Consider the following 27,214-nt stretch of genomic DNA (forward strand, 5'->3'; position numbering starts at 1 on the left):
ATCCACAAGGGCCCACAAATCAGTTCGCTCTCGCATAGAGTATTCGAATCAATATATTCCTTACACTCGTCATCCGTGAACATTCACCTGGCGTCGGACAATGAGCAGCGTTCAAACGTTCAAGTCTTCCCCGAGATATTCCGACAAATAACAAACACTCTATTCCATGGACACAGAACATAAGCTACAAAAGCCACCTAGACATGTTCTGCCGCGACCAAGCGCGGCAGGCCGCGAGCCAGGGACGAGAGTCAAGTACAGTACAGTGATCTTCGTACGTATGCATGTATGCGGAACGACTCGTCCTCTCCGGGGCATCGCGGTCGTCACAGGACGTTACAGCGTGGGTAGTACAACATATGTACGGCATGGCGGCGGTGGCGCGGCCAGGCGCCTGACGAAGGGTGGGGGAGCACGCAGAACACGATAGCAGGGACAGAACAGGAGAGACTGGAGCAATAGATACCCGATAGCGGCGAGACGGAGAATTAACGAGCGGTGGGGGCGTATCCAGCCGGGACATCGCGATGTGGTGCGTGCGTGTGTGCGGCATTGGGAGTATCACAGCAGCCGGGGAGGAGAGGACGGCCGGGCTCGAGCTAGAGCCCGGGGACGGGCATCTGGTGTGGAGGGGGTCTTCTAGATAGTGACACCACGGACTGCCTCGGCGTTGCGCGCGTGGTGGCGGCGCATGATGGGCGACGCGCGGGCAGCGATCGCAGCGGGGGCCTCGACGTCACGGCGGCGACGGCGAGAAGAGCCCGCAGCGCAGCGGCCGGAGGCAGAGGCGGTAGATGCCGAGGAGGAAGCCGTGAGGGTGGAGCTCACGGCGACGGTCGAGGTGGGAGCGGTGCTAGAGGTGACCTTCACGCTCGTGGCCGCGGCGGTGGAGGTGGACGCCTTCGCAGTGGTCGCGACAATGGAAGAAATCGGGGTAGCAGAGCCACTGCTGGAGTTGGCGAGGGCACCCGACTTCGTGGCGTCACCGCAGAATGTGATGAGCAGGTTGACCTGGTGCGCACAACACTGTCAGCGCGCGGAACTGGCAAGAAGGAGCAGCGGACAATGCGCACGTCGTTAGACTCGCACTGGACCTGGACCTGGTTGTCGTCCGGCTTGAAGAAAGCGGTGGAACACGTCGGGCTGGAGCAGGTAGTACCCTGGCCGTCGCAACCGCCGAAGTACGAGAACGAAGTCTCAACGTTGAACGCATGTGGAGCGATGAGACTGATGTCCGTGGAAGAACCCGCGCCGGGGGCGGTCGGGTTCACGAGAGTCATCTCCAGGGTGGAGCAGTGCTCGCCGTTGAAGAGACATTCGCCTGCGCAACGGGGGGACAGAAAGTTAGCGCCGCGTGTATACAAACGCCGCAGGTGTGAGCTGGCATACCCGTCTGCAAATAGCTACCGGGAAATTTTGGGATCAGTCTGGGACGCGGGGAGCGAGGGCGAGGGCGAACACTCACGCGATGCCGGCGGAGAATGGACCATTGTGGACGTAGTCCTGGCCGGTGGAAAGGACAGTGCCGCCCTGAATGAGCTGGGGCTAAAGGTCGGCGTGTTCAGAGGTCTATCCCGATGGCTCACGCGCGCCACAACGTACCGTGCCCTTTCCACACCTGCCAATCTCATCAGTGTTCACAATCCACATAGAGAGTGAGAATAAACGTACTTGTTCTCGAAGCGGATAGTGTGGGTCTCCGCACGAACGGCGGTGGTGGCCAAGAGGGCGGTGGCGATGGCAGAAAGAACGAAGGAAGTCTGCATCATGTTAAACGAATGTTCCGAGTTTGAGGGAGCGTGGGGCCGGCAGGCGTGGTCGTGGGGCTTCGTCTAGCGAGAGCTGAGGTGCGGAGGGAGTGTGAAGGCTGGAAAGAGAGCCTTGAGGGGCTTATTAGGCGGTGCGGGTGAAGGGGTGGTGGAGGCTCGAGCTCGAGGAAGCAACGAGCCAGAAACGCAGCGCGAGAAGTACAAACCCACAAAGGACCCCGGCCACCGCTGGCCTGCACGTGCAACCACCAGTGCGGGCCCGAATCACCGTGGGCTGTGGGGACGCGGCCTGCCAAGGCCTGAGTCCTGGCTGCTCTCGACATGTCTGCCGTCGACGACAGAGGAGCTGTTGCCAGCCATCACTGACCGCAGGTCCGCAACCCGTTGTCCGGCGTTGTGCACACCTGAGTCGGTGGTGGGTCCGCACTGGAATCTGGACGTTGATCGCACCAAGCCTCAGATCGCACCAAGATCGCGCGAGGGACAGCCGAGATTCTCGACGCCCGATCTCAGTCTACTCAACGCCCCGATCGTGGACAATCCCGCATGTGCAGTGCACGCTGCCGAGGCTCTCACAATTCATCAATTTCATCTGAGAAATTAAAATTGCATATTTATTGCAGCGCGGTCGTCGCACATACCAACCATCGCACCCGTCCACTTCATTTGGAGGTCTCAGGGGTGCTGTCCCCCAACTAGAACTGCATTGCACGGCACTATGTACACACGCAGGAATCACTTGTACGGGTTGAAACCCTTTCGTATCCTCCAATCAAGGTAGCTAGTGGTGTTATGACCTTTCTCCTGGTAGAGGAAACCGCACACAAACGTTCACCTTAAATCATACCATGGTCCAGTTGAGCAGCCGTGTGTGCACCCGTCAATCAAAAGGAAAGATGTGCATAATAGCTTCGAGCGACGCAAGTATCCTTGTCCATAGATGAATAAAAGAGGTATTACATGCAGCCCCACGGGTATCCGGCTAAGATATGTGCGGTACAAAACACAAGAGATTAATAATCCACAAGATCGTAGTCGCCACGTATTCTTGCACGCCCAACAGATGTACAGGCCAGGTGGGAGCCGCACCACAGTCGTAGATGGCTCATATCCGTCCGCGCACAGCAACCGCTCACGACTCGTCCGTCCCGTCGCCGTCCCCCCCAGACGCGACCTCCCGCCGATGCGACATCGACACCGGGGATAATTTGAAGCCCGCGCTCGGCGGCGGCTCCTCGCCTTCCTCGATCGTGTCCTCTTCGGGCTGGCCCTTCCACTTCGCCTTCGGGATCGACGCGTCGTCGGGGCGCAGCGCCTTCTCCAGTGCCTTCTCGCCCCGCTTCTTCAGCCGGAGCGCCATCGCCGCCTGGAGCGAGTCGATGTACGAGTCATACTTGACGATCTCCGTGAGCAGGTACTGCGACTTCTTCTCCCAGTTCGTTGTCGCCTTCTGCGCGTTCGCGGACCGTGGCTGGTACTGCAGGCGCAGAAGAAAAGGGTCTATCAGCACCGGCTCGCATCAGACCGAAGGGCAGAAGGCGTCATGAAAGAACGCCCCTCAGAACACGGATGGAACGCGGAAGACGAGACGCACCAAGTTCATCATCGGCTGCCGCAGCTCGTTGTGCTGCTGCAGGTCCTCCTTCATGTGCGCCACATGCTTTTGCAACGCCTCCAGCTGCGTCTCTTCGTCGTGCTGGCTCGGCACGGACGGCGGCAAGGGCGGCTTCCAGTCGTTGATGAACGTCCGGTCCGCCCACGGCGACTTCTCCGCGCGGACCGTGGCCGCCATGTCCTTGAACCGGCTGCGCCCGCTACGGACGCTCTGGTTGTCCGTGTCCCGGAAGGACGAGTAGTCGTCCTCAGACACGGACCGGACGCGGGCGACCGGCTCTACCACGCGGTTCCAGCCATACTCCATGTTGGACACGCCGCCGACGAGTGGCTCTTTGCTCTGTCGCGCCGCCCAGTAGTTGCAGGTGGACACCCACTCGTTCACGAGCTCCTCCGTGCCGGCCTGGAAGAAGTATACGCCTCCGTTCGACAGCGTGAGGACCATGCAGTGGGGGCGTTGTCGGTTGTAGCCAGGAGGCGGTAGCGCGTGCGCGAGAGAATGTGCCAGAACGATCACGCCCACGGGCGTAGCGTTTTCCTGTTGCCTCGTGTTAGGTGCGTCCAGTCCGCATGTGTCCAAGACTGCTTACCAGCCAGTTACCACCACCAACTACACCCGCGCCTCCTAGGCCGTTGTCGCCGAAGGTGAACATGCTGAGCTCTCCTTTCTGGATGACGACGAAGGCGTCCATCCACGTTTTCGACTTGGCCCGCTTCCCGGCCGAGTCCCAGTACTGCTTGCGGCATAGCATGCCCTCCTTCGCCCACGGAGGACCGAGCAAAGCAAGCTCCTCGTCGCTGATGCTGATGTCCGTCGTCGAGGTGTCATCGCTGCGCAGACTGTGCTCGTCGTCCTCGCGTTGCTCGCGGATGATCGTGTGCGACAGGTTCGACGCGAAGCCCATGGCAGGGGTCATGAAGGACAAAGTGGATGCTCCCAAGCCCTGAAAGAGCAACACGATCAGCATATGCGAACATAGATAGGGATGAACCCTCGGCGCCCACGTACATCGTTCGAGGTAGCAAAGGATGGAGCGGGACTGGCGCGTCCATCGATGCTGCTGCCGCTGCTGTACGGGCTGTGGTTCTGTGTGCCCATGAGGGACTGCAGCCCACGGATGCTGCCGCGCTTAAGCGTCATCAACCGGTCCGGCTGCACGCGCACGCTGCGGTTCCGGAGCATAGTCCCGTGGGGGCTGAGCGACGACGTCGACGACCGGGCCATGAGCGCGTTCGCGATGGGGAGCAGGATCTGCTGCGCCTTCACGGCGTTGTACATGTCCTGGTGCGGTCGCGGTCAGCATCCAGATGCGGAGATGGGAAGCACGACAGGCTCAAGCTAGTGTCGCACCTTGAGCATGTTCTCCATATCTGCTTCCCAGTTCCTGTCATATACGAACCCGGCCGCCGCAACGCCGTTTGCGGGATAGGCTGAAGGAGGCGGGAGCGAGCCGGCATCTTGGCTCTGCTTCCCATCGGGGTTGCTTGAGCCACCGACCGAGACCGAGCTCTGGTTGGCAGAGGACGAGCCGATGGGGTCGGAGGCAAGGGTCAGCTGCCCCGAAGAGTTCACCAGCGTCCCCGAGGACGGGATCATGGCGTCTCGAGTAACGCTGCTCCAGCTCGTGATGCTGTCGCTCCTCTTTGCGCGGGCCCGCACGGTGGCACCAGGGACGTCTCCATGTTCCGAGCCGCCGCGGATGCTGCTCCAGTCGTCGTGGGTGAGGTCTGTGCTGGAGGCCATCCCGCTTGGCTGCAATTGTATCTGGACCGTGGTCATCGTGTTCCGGACGAACTGGTTCCTCGACATCCGATTTGACATTTCGGCGACGTGGAGATCAGTGTTGAGCAGCAATATCGAGTATGAGACCGCATGGACGACGCCTGGATCGATAGATCAGTAATTGTCAGGACACATGTATCGATGCCACACGCACTGGAGTTGCCAAACAGCGTCGTGGGGTTGCAGTCCCAGTACCGCTTCGCGAAGACTTCGAGAATACGATCGACCTGCTGAGTCTCCGCCTTGAGGTACAGCTTCGCGCACAGATGCCTGTCGCAGATCATGGTGTGGGCCATCTACAAAGGCGGCAAGTCAAAGAAGAGACCGTACCTGAACGCCTGATCGAGACGCAGCCCAGAGAAGTCGAAGTTGTCCATATAGTGACGGAGTGCAGTCTTGTTGATGATGCTCCTGCGATGACGTTCATCCTCCGTCGCCGCGCAAGATCCCAAACCAAACGGAACACTCACTGTCCGCCCAACCACTCCGCGATCTTGTCCTTCGGCAGGAACTCCTCGTCCTCCACCCAACACCGCGTCGCGAGATCCTTCGCCCGCGTTTCGAGGTCTCCGCCCTCGTCCGTCCGCGCGGGCGACGACGAGTGCCGAAGTGGGTATCGGTTCGGGACCAGGTCCGCCGTCGAGAGGTCCAACTGCGACGACGCGGAGAGCCCGGCTACCTTGGGGTCGATAAGGCTCGAGCGCACGGTGCGGAGCTGCTCACGCGTGCGCGGCTCGTCGCGCTCGGGCACCAGCGACGGTTCCGATGCAGACGCAGTGGAACGGTGCTGGACCCGCAGCCGGTTGCCCTCGCGCGTGGTCGCGGCGATGGCCGAGCCCCGCACGGGTGGAGGGGAGCGAGGGCCGTACCGGAGGTTGCCCAGCCGCGGTGCGGCGCTCGACCCGGAACGGGCGCGGATGGGGGTATTGAGGGAGGAGAACGGGGAGGAACGATGGGCGGTTCTGAGGACGAGGGAGAGGAAGGACCGGCGTTGACGAGGTTCTCCTCGCCGCCGGTCGTCGTTTGCAACGTGACGGCGGGGGTGCCCAGGTCTACCGGGAGCGACGCGGCCGACTTCGGGTGCGGCCGTACCGTTCCTCCGGCAGTCGTCGGGAGCGGTGACAAGGGGGTGATGGAATCGCTTTGCGAGCGGAGAGTGAGCGGGCGTTTTGAGGGGGTGGTGGGGTCGAGGAGGTCGAGGGACGTGGAACGGGACGAGTCGAACTGCTGCAGCTCCCTCGGAACTGGGACATAATTCCCTCGAGGCGGGAGCCCCAGCCGGGCGAGCCTTCGTGCATCTTGCCATCCGCAGACATCCGCAGGGGACTCGGGGATGCGCCCGCGCCCGCGCCCATGATCTTCTTAATCTCGACGTCGCTGACGCTCATGCTCCGCCGCTTGCTGCCTCTCGAGGGTGTCTTCACGTGTCTGCCTGGCCGCTCCTTGACAGTGCGTGTAGGTGAGGGAGTCCGTGACCTTGAGCCGGACGGTGCCGCAACGAGCACAACGGACTGGTCGTCCGAGAAGTCGCCCGAGTCAGTGGAGGGGCGTCTGGAGGATGGCAGGGAGCGGCTTCTCGTTCGAGCCCCTGGAGGACTCGGAAAACACGTCCCCCGGATCCAGAGAGCCCTGTACATGCATCCGAGCGGCGTCCTTGGGCAACGGGGGCACAGGAGGGGAAAGGCGTCGAACAGGGGCGAGTTGGAGTACGAGGCGATCGACGTCGTGGACGGGGACGAGGTAAGCGTGCGCTGCAATAACCGGGGGTCGCACCTCGATTAGCACTCCAGACGCGCTCGGCAAGCGACTCACGGATCGCTCCCTGGCAGAGCTCGTGCCCAGCATCTTGCCCAGGAAGGCGGACGTCTTCGCCCTCACGGAGTTCTTCGAGCTCTGCAGCGTCACGGACGCGGTCAGCGCCGCCCTCGACGCCCAGCGGCGGGCACCGCGCTCACCTTCTCTTCACCGTCCCGAACGGGCGCGGGCTCGCCAGGACCCACTCTGGGCTCTGGGCGCCGCCGGGGTCGCGCGGGGCGGACAGGTTCTGCGAGGAGCGCATCTTGCCCTTCTGCCCAGGCGTGGCGTGCACGGACGACGCCGGCGACAGCGCTGTACGTACGCACGCATGAGCACGGGCACGACGAAGCGCGAGAGGGAGAGACGCCCCCCGGCAAGGGGCTGCGACAGAGGGACAAGCGAAGGAAGAAACACGCACGCTCGCGCGACGACGACCGACGCCCCGCCCCGCTTGCTGTCCTTGGGCCCACCGACGGGGGCCCCGCCGCCCCGCTCCTTCGCCTTCCGGAGGAGCGTCGCGAGGTCGGGGCTGCTCGCCGTCCCCGGCGAGCGGTACATCGACCGCCGGCGCGTCTGGTAGTCCGGCGACTGCGACGGCGGCTGCAGCGGCGGTTGCGGCTGCGACTGCGACTGCGACTGTTCGTCCTCCTGCGCGTCGTAGAACACGTCCCCGACCGAGGACGAGGAGGCGATGGACCGGGCGGACGGCGGCGGCGAGCGGATCGTCGCGCCGGGGAGGGGGTCGGGGGCACGACGGTCGGCGTGGCGGGCTGGCGGGGCCCCCCGCGTGCGCCGCGCTGGGCGAGGGGGGAGGGCGGGGCGGAGAGCGTGATGGAGGAGTTGCTGGGGTCGGCGCCGAGCCCGTCGACGTCGAAGGCCTCGTTGAGGATGACGGTGCCGCCGGTGCGGAGGGCGGTCTCGAAGTCTAGTTCGGTGCGGGAGAGGCGGCGGCCAGAGCCATTGGCGTCCCGCGAGGCGACCGGCTGGAGACCCGACGGGAAGGACGAGGGAGGCACGGGAGACCGCGGCGAGGACTGTTTGAAGAGGGAAGCCAGGGTGAGAGAGGGTCAGCAGAGAGGCGAGCAGCTGCCAAGCGTCGAGCTCTCGGAGTCGCCGTCGGGCGCAAGGTGTGGCGCAGGCTGATTCGACTTGATTGGCCCCGCCCCGTCCATTTCCGCCATCACTCCAACGCGCCTCAGCCCTCGGCTCGTCCGTCCACAATCTCCCTGCTTTGCACTTTGCAGATGCGTTCCCGCTGCTCGACAATAATCTATAACGTCTACGCATCGTACAGGCGCGCCCTCGGCGACAGGAAAGGACATATGGGCATGTGGGGTCGTGAAAACACTAGTCGTACCAAACCACTACACGAGATCTAAACAGATTACAAGCATATTAATGGGCGCGAAGGGACAGATCTGAGAGTGACGGAAAGAGCACAACAAACAACACACGAAAGCCGCTGTACAGTACAAACCCTACACCCCGCCACCGTCTTTCGAAGACGACTGCCCCGCACTCGTGGAAGTCCGTCTCTGCCGCTTCATCGAGGAGTTGGCCGCGGACGGCCCACCGCGCGTCGAGGGTGAGAGGCGCGTGTTGGACGGCATCGAGCTCGTCGTGTTCGCTCTCGGTCGGTTCCCCTGCGAAGCGATCTTCGGGAGGTTCGAGTTGTTCTTCCTCGAGTTGTTGTGCGACGGTCCGGAAGCGCGATTACTGCAAAGACCATGAGTGACGTCGTCCGAAAGAGCCCATGCACACAAGGACATACCGCTTCTTGATGACGTCCGTCTTCAGCGACAGCGGCCGAACAACCCCATGCAGTTTCTGCAAAAGCTCGTCAGCGTTGCACCCTTACGGAGCTCAAGCGGAGCACTCACGAAGAACAAGCCGCACGCATTGCCTACGCGAGACCGCAACATCAGTGTGGCACGACGCGAGGAATACAAAGCGACATACAAAGCGGCTGCCCGTCCGGATCCCGACGCCACAAGGGGGTAATCGTCGTCTGGCAGTTCGTGCACACCGTCGGAACGGAGTCGCCGTCCTCGCCCCCAGGCCGCGCCCCGCCGTTCGATCCGCTCGCCATCTCCGGCGTGCTCCTGCGGGTGCACACGTGTGCGTCAGCGCACCGTACGGACGGATGACAGGATTGGAGAGCACTGACCCTTTCCTCTGCGCCCCGCTCCCGCCCGCGGCGCGGTTGGCCGCGTCCTGCGTGACGCGCTTCGTCGACGCGATCTTGCGGGTCTGGGTGGGCCGCGAGCCGCCCGGGGCGCCCTCGATCGACGGCGGGGTGGACGCGTTCGAGACGTTGTACGGCTCCGGGGAGGCGTTCGAGCTCGACCCGACGCCGTTGCCCCACCCGTCGCTCGACGGGCTGGGATGGAAGGCTTCACCAGGGTCGAGGGGGACGTTGGGCAGGATCTGGGTCGGGTCAACGGTGAAAGAGTTCGGGCCCATGCCGTGCCCGTAGTCGGATCCGCCGTTATTGTACATCATGTTCATGAGCTGGTAGTCCTCATAGTTCATGTTGTTCATGTTGAACTGCGCGTACGACTCCGCGATTGAAGCTGCCGATGCGGCGGCGGCAGGCGACAGACCTTCCACACTCCCACCAGGGGGCGAGTGGGTGTCATCGAGAGGGCCGCGGATGGAGTCGGGGAAGTGGAGGCTAGATGGAGGGTAGTCCTTCTGCGAAGGGAGGGAAGACGAGACATGCCCAGCAGTGCCGTGCGAGCCCGGGAAGTCGAACAACGACTCGTAAGGTGTGGAAAAGCTGAAGGGGGACGTGGGGAAAGGGGTTCCGCGGTAGTGGTCCTCTTTCGTGTCAAGGGGATGTGATTGAGGAGTGGGGATGTCGATGCCCGTGGGAGGGTCAGCGCGCAACATGCTCTCCGCATGGGGAGCGTCGGCGCGTCGCTTCGTTCCGAGGAGACCTTCAGGTGATCTGGGCTTACCGTTCACCTGGTGCCGTCCACTCAGGCCCGAGAAGATACCCTCCCTCGCCACAGTGTGGTCGAAACTCGTCTTCCGAACGTGCTTCGGGAACGTCTTCGTCTCTGGTGATGGAAGAGTCGATGCGGACGCACGACTGAGGATCCCGGCCGCAGGAAGCGAAGACGGGTGCGCAAGAGGGCTGTGGAGCAGCGAGAATGTATCAAGGTTGTTGAAGCTCGCGCGATGCTCCCCGGCAGTCTCGAAGAGAGAGGGGAGGCCCAGTTGGGAGGGATGTGAGGAGGAATGGGGGCTACGGTGGCCTGCGGGACTGGGGATGGGTATGCCCGCCGAGGGGGGTTCGCGCTTGGGCGACGAAGACGGGAACTTGAACTGGTTGTGGGGGTCGGACATACCACCGACCGATGGTCGTGAACGAGAGCGACTCTCTGGTGTCCAGTCCATAGGCGCTCGAGAACGGGACCTGCTGATGGCACGCCAGTCCATGGGCTCCTCTCTGCACGGGGCGCATATTAGTACCACGACCGATGGCGCCATAACAACAGAGCACGTACTCATTATCGTCGGAGCCGTCCTGGTTTGCGCCGTCGAAACCGACGACCTGCACTCGAGCCTTCCCTTTATCAATCGTCCGCCCCCGCTCCGCCGTCCCAGCCCCACCGGCTGCGAGGGCCGGACTATCAGCGGGCTTCCCGCCACTGGGCGGAGAAAGGGCCGACTCTCCGCTCCTGGGCGCGTCCAGGGGCGAATCCACGCCCTGCTCCCTCTGTCGCTCCCGCGCCTCGTCTTCCTTCTTCTTCTTCAACGCCAACGCCATCATCCTCCACGTCAGGTTCTCCATCCGCTGCGCGTGCGGCAGCGTCGCTTTCTGCCGCGCGTACATCTTCCAGACCTGGGTGGCGAGCGGATCCTCTTTCGCCATCGCCTCTGGATCGGGATCGCCGTACAGAAGATCAATGGAGTTGAGATCTGGAGACCCCGACACCTTCGGTGATGGGAACTGCTGCGGTGCCGGGTTCTCCACCGTTGGCGGTCTCGGGGGAAATAGAGAGTCCGAGAAGAGCTCGGAGAGAGCACGTTCCTTCGGGCTCGACACAGAAGTCGGCGCACTTGACTTGCGGGACTCCATGAGCGAGAGCGCCGTGGGACTTGAGGAGGCTAGTGATTCGGAGAATGATGGATGCCGCTCAGGACCGATCGAGTTGGAGAGAAAAGAGGCTTCGGGGTAATTCGAGGACGGTGCGGGCATGGGAGTAGAAGACATCCATAAGGAGGGAGGGAGTCCAGGAGCAAACCTTTCGGAATGGTGAGTATGATGGGAGCCGAATTCATAGGGCGACCGGGGAGCAGGGAAGTTGTGGGGGACATGGGTGTCGATTCCAGAGGACATAGAGAGGTTACTGCGGGCGCTAGGACCCGCTGCATGCGAACCCGCAAACCGTTGCTGCTGGGCGAGGGACGACTGGCGTTCATGGGTGTATTCCCCGGCGCCAGGGGGTGGGTCGAAGGGAGACATGGGAAGGGGCATAGAGGATGAGGGGTGACGCATGTTGACTGGGCCATACGGCTGCTGAAGACCGACCGACGGAGACTTGCGCCGTGGATATGGAACGGCGCCGCCAGAACCGGAGCGGAGGTGGACTGGGGACGCTCGCTGGGAGGTCGCGGGAGGAGAGGAGTAGGGGGACGAGACGTTGGACCACGCGAGGGACATGCCTTGGTTCATCGCGGAACGAGAGACATCTTTGATGTTCAAGGGCTGAGAGCGAGGATTGACGGCGAATTCGTGCGGGGCATGATTAGATCGGGCGGGTAGGCTGGAGGGCACACCTGGTTGGGGAGGCGCTATAACGCCGGAAGCCGCGAGGGCTTGGAAGGTGGAAGGGTCGAGGGGTGCGGAAAACACGCTTCCCCAGTCCGAGCCTGCGAGAGAAGAGGAAGGGCCGAGCTGGGACTGAACATCTCCTGGGTGGGAGGACATGTGGGAGACGGGATGCTGCAACATGTATGAGGCTTGCTGCGGAAGGTGCGATGGGCCGAGAGAGGGATGGGGAGCCCAAGGAGAGGAGTGGGAGGAGTGAGGGGCGGAGGAGGGCGGGGGGCTGAAGGTGAGCGATGAAGATGATGGGCCGGCGGGTGGAAGAGCCGAGGTGTTTATGGTTGGACGACCAGACGAGGACCAGGGGTGGGTGCGGGAGTCGGTAGTGGCTCGAGCAGGGGCGGGCGGGCGTTCCATAAGACTCCCCCTGGATGTATGCGCGACAGATGAAAGTGAGTAAAGGGAGTGTCGGGGCAGAGACGGAATGGGACGCACGACAATGGGGAGGGCGGAGGACGCGGGTACCTGGGCGTGGGCGAGGGCGCGCGGGAGGGGCGCGCGCTCAGGCGGGGCGTGGGGTGTGCGGTGTGGGGAAAGGAGCGCGGGAAGGCAGGCTAGCCAGCGTCGGTGCGCACTGGAGAAGGGAGAGGAGGAGGGAGAGGAGGAGAGGGAGCGGCGGCGACGAGGAGCGATGGCAAGGGGCAGGCGGACCGCCCGCGGGCGCGCATTATTATTGCCGATCTAGTTTGGGTAGACAAGTGGAAAATGATTATTCCAGGGATCAGAGCGCGTTCGGACGACCGCTGCCGCTGCCGCTCGTTCTGTTTGGCCCAGGTTGGTTCCTGCCAGCGTCCGCACCCACGCCCCCGCCGGCGAACCCGTCCTCAGCGCAGCCAGCCCGGCCCCCGCGCCGACCGCCGCACGCTCCCCAGCGACGCCCTTCTCGCCCACGTCGCGCTCCCGCCCGGACGCCAGCCCATGTTTCGACCAGCGCGCACATCAGCAATTTTCTCCATTGCACCATCGATTCTCTGCCACGGCCACATTTTTCTAAGCCACACCCCGGCCGGCTCGCGCACGCGCTAGGCCCTGTTCCTCGGGGTGCGCGATGCCCTGATCCGAATCTGTCTGCTGCCCATTGTCGCTATTGTCGGCCACCTTCGTCATCGGCACGCTCCTCGAGTCAACCTCCTCCTCTGGCCTCCATCACCTCGCGCTAGCAGCGGCCACCCGGGACCCCCGCCTGCCTCATCCGGCACCTCCATCACCCCTCTAGGGCCCCAGTGTTCCATGCTGCTCTCGTCTCCTCGGCACTCATCGCCTTCCGACTGTCCTCGCAGAGCCGCGGTTGCGGTCCGCGCGCGACAGCCAGTTCTGAGTGGCAGCCCGGACGCCGTCTTGGCACGTCCACCAGTGGTCCACACCTCCCGCTCCCGGCCGTTCTCACACTCCGCTCTCGCCAGGTGGTTCCCGGCCGGACCTTGCGATGGGCACGACTCTCGACGGCGGGGGCCCCCGATGTGGTTGCAGCAGAAGACGGTGGACTGCGCGAGCGGGGCACCGAGCGCGGACGCCATGTCGTCATCGGCCTCGCTGCAGCTCATTCACGGGGGCGGAACGCCTTGGGCTTCCTTCCCGCACGCGTGCCTCCTGCTATTCACATTCACCACACATGGCTCGTCGTTCCAGAAGCCGTCCTTCTCTACAAACCTCGTCCCACGCCGCGCCCCAAACACCGCACGCCGCACGCCGGAGGGCGCATCTTCCCCCCGCCCCGCCCAGCGCGCGCACCACCAACCGTCCTGCGGTGTCTTACGGCGGGCGACGGTCATGAGACCGCTCGCGTGCGGCGCGCAGGTTGCTTCTGCCCCGGGTCCGGACATGTCGACTTCTTGGTCATGGCGCCCGCCTGTGCCCGCCTGGACGTATGTCGTTCGACGGGCCGCTCCATCCGCGCTGGCGACCGTTGCAAGCCATTGTTGCTCGGCTGCAGACCGTCTGCCAGTGCAGCACATGCGCGCGCGCGCTCTCGAGGGAGCCTCGCGCCGGAGGAGGGAGGACGGTTCACAGGCCTGGTGGCACGGAGCACGCTCGCGCTAGCGCCGTTCGGGCAGGAGCGTTCCAGCACGCCGTCCCCGACATGGCTACATTTCACCGAGCGTTCCTGACCTCCGTCGGTCCTTGCCGCCCTGCGCAAGCCGGCCTCGGCTGCTCGCGCCAGCTTACGTCCGGGCGTCGTCTCGGACCTTTTTCCCCTCCTCCTCTCTCTTTCTACTGCAGCAACCAAACCCACAGACGCACGCAGTCGCCAGGCGGTTCTTAGGTAACGCCCTCCACCCCCTCTTCGCCCGAGGCAGCTCTTCTCAGCCTATGGACTTCTCCAGCCCGCTGCGGCCGATGGTGCCGGCGGCGGCGGCTTCCACTCGCACGCTACCGACAGCGGGCGTGGCAGCTCAATGGGAGAGTTGCCCGTCTGGCACCGCTCGCCATTTTGCCATACGTTCGCCCACTCAAACTCGGCCCCAAAACGGGCGGACGCCGCTCGATTTTAATGGCTTGGCGGATCTGCCCACGGCTAGCCTCATTCCCCTCGGAAGCGCACAGCGATCGCCCTCGTCGGCCCCGCGAGGAAGTTAGATAGCGTCGCGTTGCACGTCCTCCGCGGCCCACTGAGCGGGCGCGGGTTACTGAGCAGATGGATCTTGCGATCGTTTGTGGTGTTGCTGTGGACAGACGTGTGCATCCACTTGTTTGTACGAGCGAGGTCCAAATACACCATTTCGAGGCACTCGACAATGGAGTCCCCCACGCAACGCTGCATTCCGCAGTGGTCTTAGAACGTCCGGACGCCGCTGCGCCCATCGATGGCAGATGTAGGCCGCCGCGGAATCCGGCATCTTGAAAGAAAGCAGGCTGCAACATCGGCCCTGGCAGGCACCCGCGCCGTCCCCTGCCGTCCCCCCGACGTCGCCCATCAATTCAGCGCATAAATCGCACTCCTCGCGGGTCGCGTGCACTGCGCTCCACTTCGCCGGCAGAATATTCTCCTGCGACAGGGGGAAAAAACCCTCAAGCACACCTGGTTCCGAGTCCCGACGCAACACCCGCCGCCCTCCTCTCCCTCCGCAGCCTGACAAACCGCGAGCGCACTCCGTCTCTGCCCGCCCCGGCTCGCTCCCCAACGTCTCCACCCCACTTTTCGTGCGCACGCGCGGACGACCTCTCGTGGTGCGGTTTCTCCAGCTCCAGTGCAACATGCCATTCCGCATACCTCCTGCCAATATAATGGCGCCTTGGAGCTTTGGAGCCTTGGAGCAAAGTCACTAGGCTCGTCCTCCCTCGCAGCCGACGCTAACGCAGTCGGGCACGACGGACCCGCGTCGCCGGCCCCATCCCATCACGCATTTACTCACTGGCCGCCCGGCGCCCCAGCACGATCGCGCGGGCGGCGGCGGCGACGACGCTCGGAGTCGGAACGCCGAGCTCCGTCGAGACCTCCGACCGCCGCGAGCTGCAGCCTGCGCCGTGTGCGTCGCGGAAAGGGCGCCCCATGCGGCCGCACACGCACGGTTTGGAGGTCGTGTGCCGGGGCACGAAACGTTCTCCCAGGCCCGTCGCGGCGTGGGCGGGCGGGCGGGCGGGCGGCGGGCGTCGGGGGGACTGAAAGCGTCCGCAGCCGTTTGGCCCCCGTTTCGTCTCGTCTTGCCTCGCGCGCCCGCTCGTCTCGCCACCGCGCCCGCTGAGCAGGGCCCCCCGAAGCTGAAATCTGAAAGGTCGAACGCGGCGGGAGAGAGACTTGCCCCCGAACGACGGCCGCGCGCACGCGCTCTCTCAGGCTCTCTCTGGCCACTCCCGCCGTCCGTACATCCGTCTTCCGCGACTGCGGTACCTGGGTCCTGGGGTCGGCCGCGTCGGTCGTCGCCGTCGGCGGCGGGCGTGGGGAGGTCCGAGGCGGGCCCCCGCGGATTCACATGCGCAAGTGCGCGCGATCGGTGGCGCCGGGCGGGCCGGGCCGGTCCTCTCTAGGTTCACTGGGCCTGTGTTTGTGAGGATGTAGATCTGGCAGGTGAGTAGGAAGGACTTAGGAAGAGACTCGGAGAAGATGGAGAATTTTGGCGTCCTGTTGACAGTTACGCGGTCGTGGTGCGCCCGCCGACAGATCGGCGGGGAAATGAGATCAGTCACGCCAAGGGACGGGCGGTGAGAAGGAAGGGGCTCGCTTGAGTGTCTGTTGGGAGGACGAGAGAACAAGGGCGACCGGAGTTCGCCCTGGTAGATGGACAGTGGACAGGGTACAATGCAAAGGGCGACGGTGGCTCTATATATACATTTGGTCACCCTTCGGAGCCGAACCGCCAAGGCGCGATAACAGACGAATTTAATCGAGGAGCTCGAGACTCGCGGAAGCATCGAGCAGAGCATGCACACAATGACGCGCCCCCCAAATGATCGGATCACGCCATGCTCGGTGGGCAGCGAAGGAAGGAAGCCGCCGACGGAGATAAGACACCGGGGCACCCAGCCGCCATCGTGTGGGCGGACTCGAGGGGATCAAGAACGCTGTAATCTGCGCGTGCCCGACGCATGGCCCCCGATAGAGCATATCGGGGCCGCGCAGAGGTGTCGTCGCAGTGCCCCCGGTGCCTCCAGCTCGAAGCCGGAAAAACGTTGCCCACGCACCGGAGATTGAAGACAGCCCACGGGGAGCGCGAGAGGAGGGCCAGCCTCCAGCGCGAGATAAGGCTCAAGGCAAACAGCCAAGAGCGTCACCGTTGACACAGGTCGACGTAAGGGTGTGACGGAGATTGGCAGTCGTTAGGGCACTGGACGACTGCAGGCGATCTGGGTCGTCAGTTTGGTAGCGTACGGAACCAAAGTCGGAGGAACACACCTCTCCTGTTCCTGTTGAATTACGTTCTCAAAAACAGCTGCTTTTACATGGGTAAAATATAGCTTCACGCACAAGCCCGAGGCGTCAAAGAACGTCAAGTGACCGGACGGCCGAGCGAGATAAGCTTCGCGGCGTCGCCGTTTATCTTTCGTGGTCGCGCGGAGTCGTGATAGCGTGTCAGGGTGGTCCCGCGACGACTTCGAGCATCCTCTGTGGGCGGCTCTCAGGGACGATATCTATTCCAAATGCTTGGCGAGGTCTTTGGGGAGGATCCTATCAGGTCTTGAGACCGGTCTTCTTCGCAACGCCTAAATTCGCGGGGGGGTTTCCGAAAACATCGGGACCGGAAGATACCGTTTATGGGAGGGCCACAAGGACATACAAACCCCGGAAGATGAGAGCGGCGTAGAACCCGTGAAACGATGTGGAATGCGGCGCAAATCTTCACGACACGTCAGCCCATCGATCAAGAAAGTCTTGAGTGACATTCGGGATCGAAATGGCAACTAGTATGGCCCACAGACTGTAGGAGGAATAACCTCGCAATCTAAAAGGTGGTGGGTCGTCATTGTCTGCCGCAGCGAGGGAATAGAGCGGCGCTGACAGCAATCGAGGGTCTGGTTGACCTTGCAGGGACCGATAGGAGATACTGTGCCAGCTTCCTTGAAGAAGTCGCCATGACCCGGAAGTAAGAACAAGGATGAATCACATCGCTCCGTGAGCAGTTTATGGTGACATCTGGTTATCTGTGCCTGAAGTTGAATTCTCAGGTTGTGTGCTAGAGCGCGACGAAGAAACTTACGATAGGTCACCCCCTCACTCTCACAACACGTTACGAAGTAGTGGTGAGTAGTCCGAACCACAGTCTCATGTCCGCGACTTGAACTTCGGAAGACGGCAGGCGGCTGAGCTTGAGCCAAACTGAAGATCGGTGTGGACACGCCACGCGCAGCTAGCCGGTCGCGAGGAGGGCCATGGATCTCAGGCGCCCTGGAAATGGGAAATATTGAGACGAGGAGTATGAGTGGATGAGTGAGAGAAGAAAGCGTACTTCCACATCATCCGACGGGATGGGTTGGACCGATCGATGATAGTTGAGAGGGCGCAAGAATCCATCTACCTATTTTCAACAGGGATCCTCAGCGCGGTATGCGGCTGAACCTGGGAGGAAAGCGTGCTCGTCATTCGACACGATGCGCAGTCAACACGCATATCGAAAGGGAGGGGAAACAGGTGAAAGGACAGTCAAACGACAAATAGGCATTGCCGGGGGTGCCATATTAGCCCCGTGGTCCCACGTAAGCCATCCACCTGACTAGTAAGTAATGTCCCTTTTCGCTCCAACGTATGCTAACGGGTGACTTAGCTACCCCGCACGGTTGTCGAGGATATCAGGTAAAAGAAGCTACCTGAGACCTCGAAATGTGGTCTGGTAAGAACGCTCGTGGTGCGGACACGTTTAGCCTCATGGCCAGAATGCCGATCGCGAGACCGTGACACTTGCACAGGAAACGGATCGCATGAGTACATAACAGCGACTGACACCGGATGTGCAGGACGTACAGAACAATTGCAGTCACAGAGAGCGGCGTCTAGTTTCACAAGTGCAGTGGGTATCACACACAAGTAGGATTGACGACCACCGACGCACTGACGGGAAGCAGAACCCCCTGGGTAGATTCTAGTCGGAACGAGAGGCGTACAGTTTCGAGGGTCAGTACGTGCGTTGGATTAGTATTCAGTGTGCATGTGGTTATACAAGACCTAGGATAGCAATCAACTGTGCGCCTTTTTCGGCTTCGACCTCGATTTCGACTTCGACTTCTCCTCGGGCACCTTCGACGGTGTGGGAGGGAGAGCCTTCTGGCTCTGACCTGCAGCGCCATTTGTCGCATTCCCCTTCTCTGTGGGTTTCGCAGTCTTGTCGGATTTGTCCTCATCCGACCAACTCCAAGCGTCCTGGAACTCGCCGCGAACAAGGGAGGTGATAAGGAACGAAAGGATGCAAGCAGGGCTGTCCAAAGATCAGCATAGAAAGCGAATTGGCGGAGGAGAACGTACCTGAGGTACAAGAGGGCAGGCTGCGCCTTCTGGAAGATATGCATCACCGACATCGTCGTGATGAGGCCCAGCGCGTACGCCGCAAGCGCGGCGGCGAAGTACGTCTTCGTGACTGGCGTGCCAGGACCCTTGCTCAAGGCACGATGGTAGTCGTAGCGAAGCGCGGTGGCGACGAACATCCCGGGAATCACGATGTCGCCGAGGCCGAGCATAGTGAATCCGCGTTCGGTCGAGAACACGTACGACTTGGGCCATAGCAGCTTGATGGGGACGTCGAGAGTGGTGGCGACCTTCACCATCTGGTAGCAGCGGCACGTTGAGCATAAGCGTGCGTACTCTGGACAAGACAAACACTCACCACTTCGGTCCCGAAAACCCACCAGACGTCGTAAAGGAAGAGCCCCGAAAGCAGAATGCATCCGGTCTTGAAGGAATCTAGTTTGAGCAGGGAAAGAGCGTTGTGGGAAAATGAGAGCCCCAAAACGTCGGTGAGCAGTGCAGAACGACGTGTGGCACTGTCGCCGAATGTGTAGAGTATCGAGGGAATGGACCCTGCGGGGATCAGGCACAGGGATGGGGTCCGCAGCGAAACCGAAAAAAGCTCTGCAGAAGGCGTGAGTCACGTAACCTCAATCCAGAGAGAAGGACGCGAACCTTTGGAGCCCTTCTTAATGGTCAGTCGGTTAATATCAAATGTCTTCCATCGAGCTTCGCCGACGATCCATCGACTGAGCGCTATCAAAGACTGCTCACAGTCAGCATGGCTCTACCCGGGGCATGAATGAGGCATACCTTGCCCACGCTCCCCACGCCAGCGAAGGTGAAGTACCACTGCAGCAGCCATGTAATCCATTCTTTCCCGTAGAACTTTACAATCAGGTAAAGCCCGAAGAGAACGACTGAGCCAATCTAAGGTATCTCAGGGTAAGTCCATTTGGAGCGTGAATATGATAACGGACGATGACGTACAACGGGGAAGAGATAAGCGTCCTCGGACGAAATACGCTCGGTCTCTTCCTCTTCGTCCTCTTCTGTGGGCGCCGCGCCTGGCTTACGAAGACCACATTTCTATGATACAAAGTTGAGCTAAACATCGATGAGCGACGTGAAAGTCACTCACCGAGAGCGAGCCATGAGATCCCGCGTAGATGGACGCGCACGCCAGCGACAGGAGACCGGCATACGAGGAAATGAGGTCCCAGTCGGTGGCTGCGGATGCCATAGCGACGAGAGACGAAGGGAAGGAAAGCAAAAGCTGAGGGAGCTTGCCACGTCATCTTTTCGGCGGCATAGGACGAGTTTGGTCGTGTTTGAAACAGAAGCTCTTGGCAATCAAGGCCAAACAAAAGCCATCGTGACGTCGCGTCGTCTTATGTTTCTCCCGCGACAGGTCTCGGAGCCCAGACCCGGTTTGCGCCGAGCCAACGGCCTTCGGGTCTGTGCGCTCCGACCCAGACGGTGCATATGCCCTTCCCGGCTTGGCATTCGACGTAGGTTTGCACAAGTTAATTTCCGAATTCCTCTCAGCCTGGCTCTTCATTGGCCTCCGGCTGGGACTTCAGCTTGATCTCCGGGACTGGCTGTGCGCGAGTAAGCGCAGGCGTTACATATCTCTGCCGCGCTATGTGCGTTGGACTGCGAGTCATCCTATATAGTAGAGAAGCGCTCGACATAGTACTGGCCTTTGAGGACTCTGTGATGGTGAGATCGGATGGTGGGGACAAACCGCGACGCGCCGGGGTTCGACATGACGCCTACTCTGGAGTCCTTTCCTTCGTACCAGTCTACAGGCATTCGGGGGAGGTACTTGCAACGACGTCACAAATACTTGTGGATTCCAGGACGATGCTACGGCTGGGTGCACTCCGGTCTTGATCCTATCGCCGCTGATTTCGGATAGGCATGCGATGATGGACGAGGCCAGATGAGGCTATATGTGCTTGAAGTTGCAGGGGACTGGGACAACGGGACTGGGATGGCTGCTATGTTCGCTCAAAATAGACCGGTCTCCGTGCCAGTGTCCATCGTAAGTTCTGAGCCAAGTTCTACGGTATGGGAGAATATCTTGGTGCACATCTGTTTATAGAAGGACCCACCTTTCTATGGGGATGAGACCATCGATGCCCACGCAAGCGTCCTGCCCAACGCCATGTGTCCGAGTATGAATTCAGGCTACGCTGGTTGGACGCCGCTTCGGCCCCTGTGGGCTCCGACGATATCACCCACAGTATCTCCGCCGCAATTTACCACCGAGCTGTATTCCTCCGCAAGCGCGAGCTCGCTCAGCATGGACGGGTATGGACTGTTGGAGAGATTGTTACATGGTGACTGGAGAGTGTTAGGGGCGGCTGGCAAACCTGGCGGGCACACGGGCCGGGACAGGGAGGAACCAAAAATTTGCGGTGATTGGCGGGGAAGCGACGAGACGCCCAGCGTTCCCCGGCCGGTGTCTTGTCCCGAGCGCTGCACATCAGTGCACACCCTGCGGCAGATCACTTGAAGGGCCGGTGTCGGGCGCCTAGCGTCTACCCCTCTGCTTGCTTGTCACGGAGACCGCGCGCACGACGGACGGCACACCCGCGGTGGGGGCCTCTGCGGGCTGTTGCAGCGCGGCGGACGGAGAGGCGGGCGTGCGGGCGTAGATGGAACGCGGCGTTCCGCCCAAACCCGAAGCCAGGTCCGCGGTGGCAGTGCATCTCATGACTGTCTCCGTGAGGACGCCTGGTGCCGAGCCGCCCGATGGCAGACAATTCCGAATTGTGGACATGCACATATAGTGATCGGGGCCTCCCTATCATGCCCTCGAGCCTCCCCTCCGTTCCTCGACGCCCCCACTCGCCTTCCCGTCGACCATGAGCGTTCCGCACAAGTCACTCAAGCAGTGTGCCCGGTACGCTTTCCGCCCCTTGCCTCTTGCTTGTCTGACCTATTATGCCATAGCCACTTCACCCCAGCATGGTTCGCCGCGATCATGGGTACGTCCTCGTCGTGTCTGCACTTTCACTTCTGTACTTACCTCGTCGTGCTAGGGACGGGTGCAATTTCCATCCTATTCCATAGCTTCCCCTATGGACAGGGGTCCCAAGCCCTCCAAATCTTCACCTACATCTTCTTCTTCCTCAACTTGGCTCTCTTCATCATCTTCAATGCGTTCTCGATTGCACGATACATCATCTTCCCCGACGTCTGGTCTCTCATGATCAATCATCCCGCTCAAAGTCTATTTCTGGGCACTTACCCGATGGGTGCTGCCACCCTCATCAACGTCGCCGTCGGCCTCATCTACGAAGACTACGGGTTCGGCGGAAAGCCCTTCCTCTACGCCCTCTGGGCATTCTGGTGGCTCGACGTGATCATCTCCCTCTTCTGCGCCTTTGTCGTCGTCCATGTCATGTTAGTCTCATTCTCGCCAACCCTGCCCACCCGTTTGCTGATGCCCGCCGCCTCGCCTACAGGAAGGCACGCCAGAAACATGCGCTCGATAAGATGACATCCATCTGGCTCCTGCCCGTGGTCACCCTTATCGTCGCGTCCTCCTCCGGCGGCGTCATCGCACCAGCCATGGCGGAGATAAACCCCTCCTACGCGCTGCTCACGCTCACCGTCTCCGCCTCGCTCGTCTTCATCGGCCTCGGCCTCGCGTTCATGATCCTCACCACGTACCTCCTCCGCCTCATCCTCTACGGCGTCCCCGCCGGCCCCGGCGTCCTCTCCGTCTTCATCCCCCTCGGCCCGATGGGCCAAGGCGGCTTCTCGATCCTCCTCCTCGGCCAGGGCTTCCGCACCGCGCTCCCGCTCGCGTACGGCGACTCGCCCGTGCTCCGCCTCGTGGCCATTGGCGAGATCGTGGACGTCGTCGCGCTCTGCGTCGGGATGGTCCTCTGGGCGCTCGCGACGATGTGGCTCATCTACGCGCTCCTCGCCCTGTACGAGGTCCTCCGGAACACCCGCTTCCCGTTCAAGCAGGCTTTCTGGGGCATTATTTTCCCGAACGTGAGTCGCCCCCTCCGAGCCCTCCCGCTCGCGTTCACGCGCTCCTGTGGGTCCGCACGCTGACGTCCTCCCTTCCGTAACCCGTTATCTTCGCGCTGCGCCCGCACGCATGCGCTCACCCTTCGCGCTTCGTGATCCCGGAACATCACCGCGCTTCCGACCGCGCCCCTGCCATCCGTGCGACCCTACCTGGGCGATCGCGGCCCCCCCAGGGTGTGTACGCGAACCTGACGGTGCAGCTCTCCCGGACGCTCGACTCGCAGTTCTTCCGCATCTGGGGCGCGATCTACTCCGTCGCGACGCTCGTCCTCTGGGTCGCCGTCTTCACGCGGACGGCCACCCTCGTCCCCCACGGCGCGATCTTCGAGAGCCCGTGCGTGGACGAGTACGACCTCCAGCGCGCCGCCGCGCTCGCCGAGAAGGAGAAGCAGGCCTCGCAGGCGTCCGGCGCGAGCACGCCCGTCTGAGTCTGATCCCCAAGCACTGGAGTGGCACCGGGCGCAGGCCAGGCCTGGGCGCCTCGCCGCCGCCGACCAATCACGGGGCGGAGGTTGTATAACACTGTACCACGACTCGCGCACGGCCTCGTCGCCTGCATCACCCCTTAGACACACGCCCGCCACGGCACCCCGCGGGCCCGAGCCAACGAGCGTGCGCGGGTTGCGAGAGAGCCGCGACGGGCGATACATTACAGAGCCTGTAGCACACGGCGATAATATATAATGCGGCGCCGCGGCCGCCGCGCAGGTGGGGCCGCGGCGCGCGCGGGGGATGGTCCTGTGTCCGGCACACTGTCCAAAATAGTAAAGATACAGGACGCGGTACGTACGCACGAAAGAGATGGAGGCCGAGGCCAAAGAGGGACGGCTGAGCTGAGCCGAGCTGCGCCTGAGGGCGGCAGCGCTCGTATGAGGGAGAGTCGGGCACAGCCACGGCCGCGCGCGGAGTTTACCGCACGGCCGCGCTGCGCAGGATGCTGCTGAGGTCGAGAGGAGGGACAGGCGTCGCCGGGGGGATGGGCGGGGACGGGAACGGGAACGGCGGGTGCGCGGAGGTCGGAGTGCTCGGGGTGTACACGCTGGGGGTCGGTGGACCTGTAAGGGGAGCGCAAAGGGGAGGGGGTGGGGGGCAAAGGAGGGAGGCATGTCAGATTGCGACGAAGGTGGTGGCGGAATTGGAGTGGCTACCGAAGCCTTCGAGCTTGCCCTCCTCGTAGTCCCCCGCCTTCTTCGTCACCGGCTGGGGCAGCGCGGGGACGTACGGGGCCATGAACATCGAGCCGTCGATGAACGCGGGGATGCTGCGGAGGAACACGCAGATCCAGAAGAGGAAGACGATAGCTGGGTCGCGTGCGCTCGTCAGTGGCGGGTCCGTGCGTACGATTGCGAGCGGAGCGGGAGACGAGACGCACCTGTCCATCCCGCGCCGATCGCCCGGAAGACGGGGCTGTTGAGGGTCTTGGCGAGCTGCACGCACAGGAGGGCGAAGACCCCGTTCGGGAAAATGATGCCCCAGTACGCCATCGAGAACGGCAGCTTCGAGCTCGAGCGGACGTGGGCGATTGAGATGAAGGCGAGGATGATCCAGGCGACGCCCATCGAGAAGAGGGCGTACGCGCCGAGGAAGCAGCCCGCAAAGATCATCTGCCCAGCGAGCGCGATGGTCGGGAACTCCTCGCCCATGTGCAGCGGCAGGAGCTCTGAGAGGTCCTGGCCGTTGACGAGGAGCGAGAAGCCGCCCTGCCCGAGCGGACCGAGCACGATGAAGGCGGAGAGGATTAGGCCGGGATCGGGGAGGCCGGCGGTGATTAGACGAGCGAGGTAGATAGTGATCATCATCAGCGCGAACATGAGTCCGGCGACGACCATGGAGAAGGAAATTGCGGAAGTAACGAGTGCGGTTGTGGTGTTGACAGCCATGAACGCATGCGATAGGAGACCGCCAGAGGATGACGCGACGATGAGAGGGACGACGGGAAGGAGCCATGTCGCAGCCATTTTCGGAATTGACTGCTCCTGCCGCGTTATCCTGTAGCTTGTTTAGCACGGCTCCACGGGGCTGGACGGGATGGTTTGACTTACATGACATACAGCATGCCAAACGCGCACATTGCGGAGACGAGGGAGTCTAGCCACCAGAATCCCCAGAGGGTCCAGAGGAGATATCTTCCTCCGAAACCCCAGTCCTGGTTCAGGTTCTGCGAAGAGCGTCAGACGCCTTCCTTACCACCATGAATCAGGCGGAACTTACGAGGGCAGAGTTGATTAGGGTTGCTGCACCCATTGGGAAGCAACCGATGAAGAGACTTTGGTGGGGGTGCTTGATCATCATGCCCCATACCTGACGCACCACGCCCGAGTGAGTGAGTGTGTGATGAAAGCGGGCATCTGAACGACGCACCTCCGGGAACATGATGTAGCGGAGGACTGTGCATGTGCAGACGAAGACGAAAAGGATAAGGTTGAGGAGGAAGACGATAAGTGAGGCGACCTTAAGCGCCAGGCTGTCGTTGTGGTAAGGAAAGTTGTGGATGAGGGCCGAGACAGCTCCCGTGCCCATAATCACAGCATGCCAAGCCCAGGTGAAATGACTGCAAAACGTGGTCAGCGCACAGGTGTATGTGAGGGAAAATGGAGCGGGGAGCAAGGGCAAAGATGGGTGTTAGACCGTGCGTGTGGTACGAGGAGCGCTGAATATAATTTGCACTCGCGACTGCACAGATGCGAGGACGCAGGGTGGTTAAACATGGGGCGTCCACAATGGCGAAGGATGAGGACATCGAGCCTGGAATTGCGCCATTCTGGATGGAGCTCCGACCGGATAAGGAAACCGATGTGCGGGTGGGCGCCTGGCAACGGGGTATCCACTGCCCAGCCCATCCAGCTCTGCCCACCGTCGCCCGCCGCGCCTACGCCCTGCCAGTGCCCAAAGCTCGCTCCCGACGTCGAGAATAGCGGGGAGAGCACCAGGCGAACGAGGGCCGCAAATAGCTAGCACAGGGGCGAGTGGTGCGGAACCCGAAGGCGTCGCGGGCCGGCTCGAGACACCCGAGGTCTAAATGCGTCCAGACAGGGGCCGAGGACTCACCGAATGCGTTCCCTCCAACTCTTCCACTCGTATACCGGCTTGATGAGCGCCATGGAGGAAAGCAATGGGGCACGCCCGAGGAAGATGAAAGAACCAAAGACAGCGAGAGAGGGCGAAACGCGAAGACGTCACAGACGCGGACACTTATAGGGAGAGGCAGAGCTGGGGTCACTGGCGCGGGAGACCATCGTCCCGCACGGATCTCTGACTGTTGGAGCCACCGCCGGAGCGCCTCCAGGCAATTCGGAATTGCAGTGCACCGCGACCCGCCCCCCTCCAATCGGCGAGACCGTATATCGCCCGGCAGCCAGATCGCCAGCGCGGCATGAGACACTGCGCGCGACAGTGCCCGACACCAATTCCGAATCCTTCTCTCCATTCGCTACCTTGCTACAGCCCTGCGACGTCCTCAGTCATGCCCGGCGCTCTAAACGACCCGGCCCGGGTCCCCGCCGCTCCTCATATCAGTACTTACTGCCAGAATCCCCTGTGGTTAGTGCGTTCTACCGTGGAAGACGGACTGAGAACTCATGGCAGAAGCGTTACGTTCCCAAGCGTGCCCTGCATCTTTTATGGTGGCTGGCGTTACGACACTCCTCGCCGGGACTGTTCTCGACTGTCATCGCCCTCGACCGTGGGTGCGCAAACAGCAAATCCTCTGCGCGGAGTGGACCTGCAAATTTAGGCCGCCCAAACCGCACCATCCGGTGCATGCGGGAGCTTGAGCGACGACGCCGTGTCCGGGTGGAACACGCCCGGGATGACACGCAGAGCACCCATCTCGACGGTGCTCCGGCCGTCCGCAGGGCACGGAAGGGCTCCCACGGCTGCGGTCTGGTGGCTGTCGTCAGCGGGCGAGTCCGGTCGCCGTTCGGTGCTCAATGTCCAATCGTCCATTCGATTGCCGTGTTGCTCGCGACGCACGGAGCACACCAGCTGAGGCCTGAGCGGCGTGCGACGGTTCGACGGAAGCCAGCTCTGTGCACAACAAGTCACAGGGCACTTTTCTCCGTTAGAAAAGCTGCACCCACTCCTGGTGGGCCCATCAGACAGCATCGCCGAGCTGTGGAAACCAAACGCTCCTCGATTCTCCCACCTTGACGTTGCACCAAGAAAGTATCTGGCATCTACACAGTTTGACATGCGTGGAGGACAACGTTGGGCCTCCTGGGAAGACGAGGATGCAGTATAGTGGAGCGATTAGGTTCGCACCGCGGCGACTCATGCGTTACGCGTGACCTCCAAAACCGACACCCACTCCCACATAATATATAACGTTGTCGCGCGAGCATCGGTGGCCGCGTGCGATTGCTGGCAGGACCCCGCGCGAGTGTCGAGCTTTCCAGCGGTCCGTAGACACGTCGATTACTGCGCGCAGGGCGACCAACACAACTGCACACCATCCACATCCAACTCGGAGGACGTGGCTGAGGTTCGCTTCC

General features: G+C 62.0%; 7 protein-coding genes across 7 annotated transcripts; 3 read left to right on the forward strand and 4 right to left on the reverse strand.

Annotated features, from left to right (window-relative positions):
* Window positions 1-639: 639 nt before the first annotated feature.
* BXZ73DRAFT_101716 (uncharacterized protein) lies at window positions 640-1,769 on the reverse strand (the record flags this gene model as incomplete). The annotated part of the gene is made up of 6 exons (XM_048014982.1): window positions 640-1,011; window positions 1,074-1,321; window positions 1,390-1,403; window positions 1,466-1,545; window positions 1,603-1,618; window positions 1,672-1,769. 6 exons carry the CDS (start codon window positions 1,767-1,769, stop codon window positions 640-642), a joined length of 828 nt encoding a protein of 275 aa, XP_047877604.1.
* A 1,132-nt stretch (window positions 1,770-2,901) lies between these two features.
* BXZ73DRAFT_90208 (uncharacterized protein) lies at window positions 2,902-9,855 on the reverse strand (the record flags this gene model as incomplete). The annotated part of the gene is made up of 16 exons (XM_048025555.1): window positions 2,902-3,246; window positions 3,364-3,921; window positions 3,974-4,327; window positions 4,393-4,665; window positions 4,735-5,267; window positions 5,321-5,436; window positions 5,497-5,577; window positions 5,637-6,062; window positions 6,137-6,263; window positions 6,371-6,917; window positions 6,979-7,057; window positions 7,122-7,275; window positions 7,434-7,551; window positions 7,716-7,997; window positions 8,735-8,739; window positions 9,096-9,855. The coding sequence occupies 16 exons, from the start codon at window positions 9,853-9,855 to the stop codon at window positions 2,902-2,904; spliced, it is 4,758 nt and encodes a 1,585-aa protein (XP_047877605.1).
* Window positions 9,856-12,186: 2,331 nt separating this feature from the next.
* On the forward strand, window positions 12,187-16,539 carry BXZ73DRAFT_77813 (uncharacterized protein; the record flags this gene model as incomplete). Its single annotated transcript, XM_048022737.1, has 8 exons — window positions 12,187-12,841; window positions 13,025-13,900; window positions 14,046-14,372; window positions 14,724-14,968; window positions 15,086-15,719; window positions 15,798-15,806; window positions 15,900-15,940; window positions 16,339-16,539. The coding sequence occupies 8 exons, from the start codon at window positions 12,187-12,189 to the stop codon at window positions 16,537-16,539; spliced, it is 2,988 nt and encodes a 995-aa protein (XP_047877606.1).
* Window positions 16,540-18,407: 1,868 nt separating this feature from the next.
* BXZ73DRAFT_47316 (signal peptide peptidase-domain-containing protein) lies at window positions 18,408-19,914 on the reverse strand (the record flags this gene model as incomplete). The annotated part of the gene is made up of 7 exons (XM_048019854.1): window positions 18,408-18,645; window positions 18,693-18,991; window positions 19,051-19,295; window positions 19,347-19,437; window positions 19,485-19,601; window positions 19,662-19,760; window positions 19,798-19,914. The coding sequence occupies 7 exons, from the start codon at window positions 19,912-19,914 to the stop codon at window positions 18,408-18,410; spliced, it is 1,206 nt and encodes a 401-aa protein (XP_047877607.1).
* A 1,630-nt stretch (window positions 19,915-21,544) lies between these two features.
* BXZ73DRAFT_101719 (voltage-dependent anion channel) lies at window positions 21,545-23,152 on the forward strand (the record flags this gene model as incomplete). Its single annotated transcript, XM_048014983.1, has 5 exons — window positions 21,545-21,582; window positions 21,633-21,667; window positions 21,722-22,085; window positions 22,148-22,685; window positions 22,898-23,152. 5 exons carry the CDS (start codon window positions 21,545-21,547, stop codon window positions 23,150-23,152), a joined length of 1,230 nt encoding a protein of 409 aa, XP_047877608.1.
* A 679-nt stretch (window positions 23,153-23,831) lies between these two features.
* BXZ73DRAFT_90212 (voltage-dependent anion channel) lies at window positions 23,832-25,825 on the reverse strand (the record flags this gene model as incomplete). Its single annotated transcript, XM_048025556.1, has 6 exons — window positions 23,832-24,025; window positions 24,097-24,713; window positions 24,767-24,882; window positions 24,936-25,025; window positions 25,086-25,275; window positions 25,773-25,825. 6 exons carry the CDS (start codon window positions 25,823-25,825, stop codon window positions 23,832-23,834), a joined length of 1,260 nt encoding a protein of 419 aa, XP_047877609.1.
* Window positions 25,826-26,187: 362 nt separating this feature from the next.
* Window positions 26,188-26,873, forward strand: BXZ73DRAFT_77817 (uncharacterized protein; the record flags this gene model as incomplete). The annotated part of the gene is made up of 2 exons (XM_048022738.1): window positions 26,188-26,268; window positions 26,310-26,873. The coding sequence occupies 2 exons, from the start codon at window positions 26,188-26,190 to the stop codon at window positions 26,871-26,873; spliced, it is 645 nt and encodes a 214-aa protein (XP_047877610.1).
* Between the last annotated feature and the right edge of the window lie 341 nt (window positions 26,874-27,214).

Source organism: Epithele typhae, assembly GCF_022376455.1.
Source record: "Epithele typhae strain CBS 203.58 chromosome Unknown BXZ73scaffold_26, whole genome shotgun sequence".
NCBI classification, from domain to species: domain Eukaryota; kingdom Fungi; phylum Basidiomycota; class Agaricomycetes; order Polyporales; family Epitheliaceae; genus Epithele; species Epithele typhae.